Raw genomic sequence first — 11,079 nt, 5'->3', positions numbered from 1 at the left:
AGTGGGAGAACTAAGATCCCACACCTCGAGGGGTGCAGCCCAAAAAGAAAAAGGTGAATCTAGTAGGGTGGGGACTGTGCAATCTATCTCTGTGCCCATCTCTCCTACAGGAACTGAGCAGGCAGGCCTACTATAATGCCACCACCCCTGCCCCATTCACCACACTTCACCCCTCTTTCTCTCCACTCGAACGCCTCAGGGACCACACTTCAGTAGTTTCCGTCAGTTTTATTAAACTCCAAAAAGTCTCTCTAATGGATATTCCGTTTCTCTAACAACCCCCCTGGTGGCTGGGGCCTTGGGTCTCCTCAACTGCCTCCACCAGGCCCCAGGAACCAGGATTTCAGGCCTCTAGACCCACCGCCTCCTCTTCAGTGACCTGACTTTGACATCCAGATGAAGTCGGGGCACACATTTGGGTTCAGCGGGGAGTGGACAGGCGCCGACATTCATTCATCCGGTAGGCACACATGTAGAAAATTCCTGCGCGAGAAGAGATCCCGGTTGACCCCGCCCAGCCCCCCATCAGCCCTCCCAGCCCCTGCTCCCAGCCCCAGACACCGACACAGCATCCCCTTTCTCCCTGGTGTCCACAGGGCTTGGAGTCTGCCTTCTGGTTCAGTGCCAGGGGCGCCTGTGTGGGACCCCCCCCATCATCTCACCCGGACACTGGCCTTTCCACCCCCAAACCCAGTACCTGCAAAGAAGGTCATGAGCAGAGCTACCCAGCCCAGGATGTAGGACCAGGAAAAGCGCCAATCCCCGAAGCGGCGACCGAGGAAGCTGACGGTGACTCCAGTGTAAATGGCCAAGGCCAGCAGGACGAAAAATGCTGGAGAGAGAGGTCGGGGGTGGGGGTGGGGGAATGGGGATGGGGGCGGGTTTGGAGATGGGGGTGGGAATGAAAAAATTGAGAAGGGGGTATGGATACAGGTAGGGATAAGGGTGAGGATGGAGGTTGAGTTGAAAGTGGGAGTAAAAATGAATGAGGGGTAGGGTTAGGGTGGGAATGGTGTGGGGTTGTGTTGCGTCATAAAGAATCTGACTGGTCTTTGTCTCTGGTTCCTGGGAGGGAAACTCTAAATCCTTGGAATTTTCTGAGTACTAGGAGTGTCTTTGTTGTTCTTGGATCACACCTGAGTTTATGTTGATGATCAGAGGTGACTCAGGGATAGCAGCTGGTCAGCAGAAAGACCAGCCGTGGGAATAGAGGGTTGGGGCTTTGAGCCGCTTGGGATCAGTCCAACCTCTGGGGAGGAAAGGGGAGCTGGAGTTAGAGTTCAATCCCATGGCCACTGATTCATGCCCTTGTAATGAAACTCCAGTAGAAATGCTGGATGCTGGCGGTCACTGGAGCTCCCTGTTTGGTGAATGCATGGATGGGCTGACGAGCCCTAATTCTGCAGGGAGAGTGCATGGAAACTCCATGTTCAGGACCCCTCTCCGGCTTCACGCTATGCATCTCTTTAACTGGCTGGTCTTGAGTTGTGCTCTTTATAATAAAACTGTAAGTATTGTTCTTTCCTGAGTTCTGTGAGTTATTCTAGCACATTTCTGAACCTGAGCAGGTCCCGGGAACCCCTGAATCTGTAGCCGATTGGTCAAGAGTACAGGTGAGCTGGGGACCCCACTTGCAGCTGAAGTAGGGGCAGTCTGGTTGGGAACCGTGCCTTTAAACCTGTGGGGTTTGAGGCCACCTCCGGTGGTTAGTGCCACAATTGAATGGCAGCACACAGAGCTGGTGTCAGAACTGACTGGCATTAGAAATAGTCCTGAAGTTGTCGTCGAAGGTGGAGGGGGGATTTGGGTGCCGGTGGAGTGGAGTGAGGAACAGTGGGGAATGGAAGTGGTGTTGGGGGTAGAGCTGGAGAGGGAGCTGGGAGGGGGCAGGTGTAGGGGGTGGGTCACTCACTGGAGGCGAAAAACACGATGCCCGCAGAGAAGGGCCGGGAGAAGCGGGTGAAAGTGGGCTGCTGAGCGAACGCCATGATGCCCATGATGATGCCAGAGGTGGCGCACAGGGAGGACAGGATCATGAAGGCCCGGGTGGCATTCCAGTATGCTGTGGGAGCACCCCACAGTCACTCCTGTGCCTTCCTTGCCCTCAGTGGTGAAGGCTGCTACCTCTGAGGGCAGGAATGCCTCACCCCTCTCTGTATTCCTTACCTAGCCCCTCCTTCACCTCTCTGAAAAACCCTCCCTCTTCACCTGGCAGACTCCTATTCATCCTCCAAAGCCCGGCTCCCAGATCCCCTCCTCTGGGAAGCATCCCTTCTCCCCTCAGGCACCATCCTCACTCCCTGCTCTGGGTTGAGACTCTCTTTGCCTGTTTCCCTCTCCAGCCTGATTGCTCCCTGAGGACAGGGACCTGGTCGACTCTACACCACAGACACCAGCAGAGGTTTGATTTGCACATGGGCCTGGAGAAATGCTTGTTCAATGAATGAATGAGTGAGCGAATGCCGATTTCCCATATCCTCCTGCTACTCTCTCTCTATCCTCTCTCCCATGCTCCCTTTCCCTTCCTTCCTACCACTTACCCATATTTAGAAATGTCCCATTAATTTATTTCTAACTTGTTTATGATGTCTAGCTCTCTCCGCTGAGTTCTCAGCTCTGCGAGGGCAAGGGCCCGGCTTTCTCACTCACTGCTGTATCCCCAGCACCTAGTGCCTGGCCCGTAATAGGTGTTCAAGAAACATGTTGAATGAATGGAGATGTCCTGGGAACACTCATCATGATCTCATCTCCCATTTGGCAACTCTCAAGTACGCGCCAGGCTCTCTTCCCATATATGATCCTATCTATTCTTTCCAAGAGCCCTGTGCTCTAAGTAACATTTTCATGACCATTTTTCAAGTGAAGGAATGGAGGCTCAGAGAGGTGAAGCGATTTGCTCAAGGTCCCGTAATTAGCAAAAGGACTGGAGTTGAAAGCCAAGCTCCACGCCCTCCGTCTTAACTGCTTTTTCATTCTGTCTCTCGGAGAACCCATGACGATTATCACCCCGGGCAGAACTGGGATCCTGCCACTGAAAAAGCCTTAGATCTTTGCAAAATGCAGTCTTTTGTCTTGTGAAAGTCTAGGGGAGAACAATTCCTGGATACTTCTCCACGGATGTTGTTATGGGCTGCTGGGTTGCGTTGTGTCTCCCCTTTCAAGTTCATATGTTGAAGTTCTAACTGCTCCCCCCTCCCCCCACTGCCTCGGAATATGACCTTATTTGGAAATAGGGTCTTTGCAGCTGTAAGTAGTTAAGATGAGGTCATACCAGAGTAGAGTGGATTTCTAATGCAATATGATTGGTGTCCTCATAAAATGGGGACATTTGGAGACAGGCACAGACAGGCACACACCCAGGGGAGCATCGCGCAAAAATGAAGGCAGAGATGGGCTGGTGCACTTACAAGCCGAGGAAGACCAGAGATTGCCGGGCAGCCACCAGAAGCTAAGAGAGAGGCAGGGAACAGATTCTTCCTCACAGCCCTCAGAAGGAACCAACCTTGCAGAGACCTCGATTTTGGACTTCCAGCCTCCAGATCTGTGAGGCGATAGATTTCTGTTAAGCCACCCAGTTTGTGGTACTTGGTTACGGCAGCCTTAGAAAAGGAATACACGTGCCTCTGGGTATTTAAAAGTCTGGAGGACTTATGGGGGATGTTATAGCCTATTTCTTTCCCATGGTTGGGCTAATGCAGGGGTGGAAAACACAGATGCCTCTGAGGCTTCGCTGCAGCTGTGAATAAAGGCAGGAGACAGCAGGCTGCATGGGGAACACGTATGTACCAGCGATCAATGATCAGCTTCATCTTTAGATAAAACCTTCCCTATTCGAATCACAGTGTGGTTTCTGTCTCCTGAGGGGCCCCTGACTGGTGTACCCCATTTGAAGGGGGCATTTGCTTCTCATAACCAGCTGACCACGGGCCTGGAAAAGACAGGCAAAGCTGGATTATTCAAGAAGAGCTGCAAGTCCAGATTTTAATGTAAAAATCTCCAGATTTTTAAAATACTGGTAATGACTCTGGAAACTTTAAAAATGCTATGCATACGCGTCCTGGGTTGGGTTTGGCCTCTGGGAAGCAAACCCAGGACTCCTGCTCTAATTTTGGTGATCGGATTACGTCAGCTATACGAGGGATGAACAAATTAAACCTGCTGTTTGGACAAATACCCAAGAATCAATCGGGGTGAGGTATGTCCCTGAGGCTCTCAGTCTTGTGGTCATGAAGATATCAAATGAAGTTGAAGACCTCCATCCAGCCTCCCTCTCTCCCATCCCCAGCAGAGGGAACTCAGAGTGTCTGGTGGTGTTCCCAGTCTGAAGCAGGAGGAATGGTAGAAGTGTGACAAAGGACACAGCCAGAAATGAAAAGGATGTACGAAGTCAGCCAGATGGGGCTCTGAGACTGGTAGCCCAGGGCAAACCTTTCCACTTCTCCCTGTCTCAGTTTATCCCTCCAGCAAATGGGTAGGTTTGGTAAGATGGGGTAGGTGAAATCTGCCACAAGCCTGTCATCTCACAGGGCTCAGTGAGGGTTGGCTCCTCTTCCCAACCCCCTCCCCAGAAGAATTGACTTTTTGAGGTCAAGTATCGTGTCTTAATTCACGGACACAACGGAACAGCCCTCTTAGTGTTGTTGGGACACCGAAGGGAGTTAATCCAGGCAAAGCGCTTAGAATAGCATGTAGGACACAGTAACAACACATGCCAGTTATTGTTATTATTACTACACTATGATTGGATACAGATAATATAGAACATGTGATATACTATGTATTATTAATATATTATATAATGTATATTGTATAATATATATTATGTAATATACTATACATCTCTATGCATCTCTCTTTCCATATATATGCATGTATATACATTTGACCCTTGAACAGCACAGGTTTGAACTGTGCAGGTCCACTTACATGAGAATTTTTTTCAATAAATACATACAGCACTACACTATCTGCGGTTGGTTTAATCCCCAGATGCAGAACCACCGTGGATACGGAACCGCGGATACGGAGGGCCGACTACATGGCTTGAGCATCCGGAGGCTTTGGTATCCACGGCGGGTCCTGGAACCAATTCTCTGTGGCTACTGAGAGACTGAGGGAAGACTGTGCATATATACAAATATATATGTATATGGAAAGAGGCACGTAGAGGTACATAGTATATTATAATAATATGTATTATATAATATAGATTGCAGGAATCCTATACTGTAAGTACTATTTTTATCTCCATTTTTACAATATATAATGTATTATATACACGTATATATCTATACACACATATACATACACACACATATATACATATACACATATGTGTTACATGGCTTGCCTCACAGCAAGTATTAAAAAGTACCTCATCCAGTGTTAGCAAACTTAGGGTCCGTATTGCTTCTGTATCCTCCTGGTACCTAATATAGTTCTTGACACCTAGTAGATATTTAGAAAATGCTCTTCTGATAACCCCAGCCCCAACTGCTATACCTGACCTCTATTTCATGCCAGGAAATGTCACCTCTCTACTTAACCTCTAAATCGGTACATCCTGTAATTGTACTAGAAAAAAATACTGAAATCCCAGTTCTGCCCCTTCCACGCTGAATGACCTTGGGCCGGACGCTTTCCCTCCCTGAGCCACAAGGTTCTCCATCTGCAAACAGGTGGCCTTTCCACCGTAAGGTTCTGCCCCGTGTGAGGCTCTGACCCCAGGCACAGCCCAGACCCTGCCCCGGAGCCTCACCGATGCTCTCCGTCTGCAGGTAGCATTTGCTGCCCAGGCAATATCGCCACAGGCCCTGGTGGGCGAAGGCCCCCGACAGCCGGTACTGCATCCAGTGGTCTGTCGCCGTGGCCACCACCAGGAGGATGGTCCCCACCCAGGCGCAGAAGAGGCCGCCACCCATGAAGCTGTACATGGTGATCTGTGGGTAAAAGGAGAGATGGGGTCGGGAGCTGGATTCCCATGTCCTGGGGGAGAAGGGACCGGGGGTCTAGATTCCTAGTCTGCGGGACAAGAAGCTGGGGCCCTAGACTTCCAGATCCTAGGTGAGGAGGGAGCTGGGGGGCTGGGACCCAGGTCCCAGCCCCCCAGGTCCCAAGGGTCCCATTAGGTCCCAAGGAGAGGGAGGAACTGGGCACCTGGATCCCTGGGTCTTGGGGGGCAGAGGGAGCTCAGGATCTGCACTTCTGAGTCTGGGGGAGGAGAGGCTGAGAACCTAGACCCTTGGGTCCTGGGGGGAGAAAGGGGCTGGGGACCTAGACTTCCAGGTCCTAAGCCAGGAAGGGGCTGGCCACTGGGACACCAAGTCTTTGGGGGATGGAGGGGGCCGGGGCCCTGGACTCCCAGGTTTGAGGTGAGGAGGGGGCTAGGGCTAGGACCCCACCAAGTCCCTGCGAGAGAAAGGAGGCCTGGCTGCCAGATTTAGGGGGAGGAGGGGCCCATGGCTCCCACACCTGGTCCCTACCTGAGGGGCAGAGCCTGCCCTGAACCCTCCGTCTGACTCGGACCCTCTGTGCAGACTGAGCCCGGTCAGGTCGCTGGCCTCTCTGCTCCCAGGGTCTCCCAAATCCCTTAAGCCTCCCCATACAATGGCCCCATGGCCCAGCAGCTTCCAGCAGGCAGAAGTGCAGTGGTGGCAGACGCCCCAGATGGAATTCGCTGAAGCAGGAATCCAGGCCCTCCCTCCCCGCAGCCCCTGGTCCCACCGGCCTCTCTCTGTGACCCTCCCAGCCACCCTAGCACCCTGTCACAGGCCTCGTTCCACGGCACCCTCGGGGTTAGCCCAAGCTGTGTAAGCAGACACAGACACAAGACGTAGGGTCACTCAGCCATTTATTTTTCAGCCCGGCCCCACTCCCCCAAAGGCAGGAGATGGGGTGGGGCTGCAGGTATCTGGATATGTTGGGCCAATGGGGTTCTTCGCAGGTGGGGTCACAGGGCATGTCACGTTTGGGGCTGGGACAGGAAGGAGGTTGAGGGCGGGGCGGGGCTGGCTGGGGTTGAAGACAGGGCTGGAGTGCAGGAGAAATCAGGGATGAGGATTGGTTGGCCTTCAGGTGGATGGGAATGAGGATGGGTCAGGGCGGAGATGGAGAATGGAATGGGGGTGAACGGCTGCGGGATGTGGGATTCAGTGTGGCCGTGGGATGGGGCTGGCAGAGGCAGGTGGGAATGGCTTTGGGGTTAGGAATGGGCCTGGGCATGGCTAGAGGAGCCCTGGGCATTGAGAGCGAGGTGAGTGTTGTCGCTGTAGCTGGGAACAGTGTGAGAAATGGGAAGAGGCTTGGGTTTGGGCATGAGGTTCAGGGTTGTTTCCCTGTCTTGGGATCCTATGTCAGGTCTGGGTTTCACCAGGTGACTCGCAGGACCCCCTCCTGAGGCTGTGGTTTGAGAGGAAGAGGGATGGGAGCAGGATGTTTCTTGGGTATCTCCAGCAGGGCTGAGGTCACCCTGGGCTCCAGGAACACCCTCCTGGTGACCCTCAAGGGCCCCCTCCGGAGTCCAGGGTGCAGGTCCTCAGGGTCCTAGTACTCGGCCTCCCAGTCATCAGCAGGCGGCGTCTCCAGGGGCGGCTCCGGACCCTGGGCGCCCTTCTTCCCATCCTGGGCAGGTGGTGCTGGTGATGGCAGCGTCATCGGCGGGGTCTTGGGGCCAGCCCCAGGGTTCCCCACCCAGCCACTCTCTGCCTGCTCAGCCCTCCCAAGTCCCCACTGCCGCTGGCCCTGACCCCGGCCTGGCCTGCGTCGGGCGTCCCTGCCCCCTCGTCCCCTGGGCGGCCTCTTGGCGGTGCCCGGCTGGGTGCAGCACGCCTGTGGGGCGCAGGGGCAGGAGGGCAAGGACTGCTGAAGCGTGTAGGCTCCCATCAGGGCACTGTGCAGGAGGTAGGAGAGAGCATCCAGACGGATGGGGACAGTGACAGCGGCCAGGCTCTCAGGGAGCCCCAGGTGGGCTGGATCTGGGGTGCCCAGGAGAGAAGGGAACAGGGCTGGGAAAGGTGCAGGCGGCCACGCCTCAGTCCCTGGGGAAGGCAGGCCGTTCCTAGAATAACAAAAGGACAGGTCAGTGGGTCTCCCCATCTGCATACGCCTTCCCTGCTGCAGCCTTTCTGCTTCCCGGCTTCTCCCAGGAGTCCATTTCTCCCCATCCTCAGGACTGAGCTCGCCTCTGACTTCCAGGCCCCTTTCTCTCTGTTTCTTCCCGTTTTCTTTACAGACAGACAGACAGGTCTGCCAGCATCCCACAGAACGCGGCTCCCATTCCAGGCTGCCTCCCTCGCGTCGTGTTTGGGCAAATCATTTTCCCATTCCGAACCTTACGTTTTCATACCAAGAGATAGCTTCTGGCGGTATCAAAGGTGCTTACTAAAGGGCTGGGTCTGGGAAATGTTCAATAAATGTGGACAATTATTATTTCTCCAGCCCTACGGCTGTGTCTGGCATCTTCCATTCTGGTTCCTTCTCGAAATTTCTCTGTTCCACAAATATGTTTCTAGCTCTCTCCCTATTTCTAAGCATCTCGCTCAACTCTCTCTGTCACCAAGACTGTCGAAGATTCTGTTTCTGTGTGATGATACCCAAGACTTTTTTTTTTTTTTCCCTGATACTCTCTGGGTCTGTTCAACTCTGATTTTCTCTACCCTCCCTCTTTCTGGGTGTCTGTGCTCCCCGCGGGAAGTCTTGCGTCTCTCACCCCTCTGGCCCAGTCCCTTCCTTCTGTTCCATCTTCACCGGGGTCTTTCAAGTCTTTTCTAGGACCCTCGCCACGACTTCTCCACGGCCCAGTGAGCGGGGAAGCGTCTGGAAGAAGATGGGTGGGACTTTGTCAGAAAGGGGGCGTGGTTTGCGGGGCGTGCAGAGTCGCAGGAAAGCGTGCAGGGCTGAGTTCGCGGGGTTCCAGTGCGTCAACCCCATGTATCTCAGGTCGCAGACCCCGCCTTCCGGAGACCCAGGAGCCGGGCGCTCGAGCCAGCTCCTCCCTCACATCCAGGATCCAGGCCCCGGCCCCTCCTCCCTCAGACCCAAGATCCAGGCCCCCGGCCCCTCCTCCTTCAGACCCAGGAGTCCCCGCCCCTAATCCCTCCTCCCTCAGACCCAGGGGTCCAGGCCCCCAGCCCCTCCCCCCTCAGACCCAGGGTCCAGGCCCCTGGCCCCTCCTCCCTCAGACCCAGGGGTCCAGGCGCCCGGCCCCTCCTCCCTCAGACCCAGGAGTCCAGGCCCCCAGCCCCTCCCCCCTCAGACCCAGGAGTCCAGGCCCCCAGCCCCTCCCCCCTCAGACCCAGGAGTCCAGGCCCCCGGCCCCTCCCCCCCAGACCCAGGAGTCCAGGCCCCCAGCCCCTCCCCCCTCAGACGCAGGAGTCCCTACCCCCCTCCTCTCTCCACCTGTATTCCTGGGCCGTGTCCTTAGGGGACCCGATGGTGTTCTTTAGGACTAAAGGGGCGTTTAGGGAAATCTGGACATTGGGTACTCCCGGGGGCAGAGGGGTTAGTAGATGGACTGGAACCTTAGAGGCTGGATTTCACGCTAAGCTCTGGGCTAACATTACCTTCTAGGACCTCGTGAGGTTTAAAGAATGTATCACGTGTGTAAAGTAGTCCACACATGATCTGGACTACAGTAAGTCTCAACCAATGAGAGTTTCTTATTGTTATTGCTGGTGGTCGTGGTAGTATTTTATTGAGAAGCAATAGTCATTCTCATATCTATTTATTTAAGAAATATTATTCAGTGCCTGCTATATGCTACGCTCCAGGTTGGGGGCTTGGGATTTAGCCCGGGACAAAATACATGCACGCTAATGAAACTTTACATGTTGGGAGAGAAACACACAAGACAGTACAGTTCCTATATGCAGGAGGGCTGAAGGTGTAAAGACAGGACAAGTGATATAGAGGCACAGGGGGCAGAGGGTTATTTTATTTTTTGGCCACGCCACCGGGCATGTGGGATCTTAGTTCCCCGACCAGGGATGGAACCTGCGTTCCCCTGCAGTGGAAGCTCAGAGTCTTAACCACTGGACTTCCAGGGAAGTCCCCCATGGGCTTATTTTAGATAAGATGGTTAGAGAAGGATACTGTGGGATGGAGCCAGCTGACCTGGGAGTTGATTATTCCCAGCGGAGGGACAAGCAGGTGCAAAGGTCCCTCAGGGTGAAACAAACATAGTGTTTGAGGGACGGGGAAGCAATTAGCTAGGAGGAGAGGGACAGGTCTATTTTTTAAATATATATATACTTAAAATTTTGGAATACCTTCATATTTACAGAAAAGTTACGAAGATAACTTTGTAACTCACCCCGGTTCCCCTCTTGCTATCTTACATTATCGTGGAACATTTGTCACAACTAAGAAACCAACATGACTCTTAAGACTCTTCACTAAACTCCACACTTCATTTGGATTTTGCCAGTTTTTACCCGAATGTCCTCTTTTTTCTGTTCCAGAATCCAAGGCAGGATCCCACGGAGTCATCACATCCCCTCAGTCGCCTCTGTTCTGCAGCAGTCTCTCAGTCTTTCCTTGTTTTTCACAACTTTGACAGCTTTGAGGACTTCTTCTTTTTAACAAACTAGAGGTCTATTTTAATGAATAATTCCAATTTATTTAGTCTTCATTTCACAGAGGTTCAAACTGTGCCTCAGAGAGGCTAAGTAAGTTACTCAAGGTCACGGAGCTCGTCAGTAGCACAACTGGGATTTGAACCCTGACTCCAGAGTCTGTGCTTAATGGAAACAGAAGTAGGAGGCAGACTGTATAGTACCGTCTAGGCTGACTTTGGAATTTTTTTTTTTTTTAATTCTGGAACATTGAGATGACTTTGAACATTTGTAAGCAGAAGTGTGACATAATTTATGTTTTAAGAAGAGCACTGTGCCTGCAGTTTGGAGAGTGGATTGTGGTGGAACGCAAGAGTGGAAGCAGGACGCCTAGGGAGAATGCTGCCATCCTCCGGGCATGGGTGGTGACGGCTCCAAGGAGGGTGGGGGTAGTGGGGATGGGAAGATGTGAATAGATTTAAGATGTGTTTTGGAGGGAGAGCCATCGGGATTTGCTGCAGGGCTGCTG

The 11,079-nt window shown here is 53.1% G+C and overlaps 2 protein-coding genes across 2 annotated transcripts; both read right to left on the bottom strand.

Annotated features, from left to right (window-relative positions):
- Nucleotides 1–334: 334 nt before the first annotated feature.
- On the bottom strand, nucleotides 335–5,933 carry LIM2 (lens intrinsic membrane protein 2). Its single transcript, XM_030847849.2, has 4 exons — nucleotides 5,759–5,933; nucleotides 1,913–2,062; nucleotides 698–832; nucleotides 335–483 (listed from the first exon to the last, which is right to left on the bottom strand). Exons 1-4 carry the CDS (start codon nucleotides 5,931–5,933, stop codon nucleotides 422–424), a joined length of 522 nt encoding a protein of 173 aa, XP_030703709.1. The 3' UTR covers nucleotides 335–421.
- Nucleotides 5,934–6,845: 912 nt separating this feature from the next.
- C19H19orf84 (chromosome 19 C19orf84 homolog) lies at nucleotides 6,846–8,812 on the bottom strand. Its single transcript, XM_030847885.2, has 2 exons — nucleotides 8,708–8,812; nucleotides 6,846–8,056 (listed from the first exon to the last, which is right to left on the bottom strand). The coding sequence occupies exons 1-2, from the start codon at nucleotides 8,737–8,739 to the stop codon at nucleotides 7,543–7,545; spliced, it is 546 nt and encodes a 181-aa protein (XP_030703745.2). The 5' UTR covers nucleotides 8,740–8,812; the 3' UTR covers nucleotides 6,846–7,542.
- Nucleotides 8,813–11,079: the final 2,267 nt, after the last annotated feature.

Source organism: Globicephala melas, chromosome 19 (assembly GCF_963455315.2).
Source record: "Globicephala melas chromosome 19, mGloMel1.2, whole genome shotgun sequence".
Taxonomy (NCBI): Eukaryota; Metazoa; Chordata; class Mammalia; order Artiodactyla; family Delphinidae; genus Globicephala; species Globicephala melas.
Note: the sequence above shows the minus strand (reverse complement) of the source record. Positions and strands in the feature narration are given on the sequence as shown.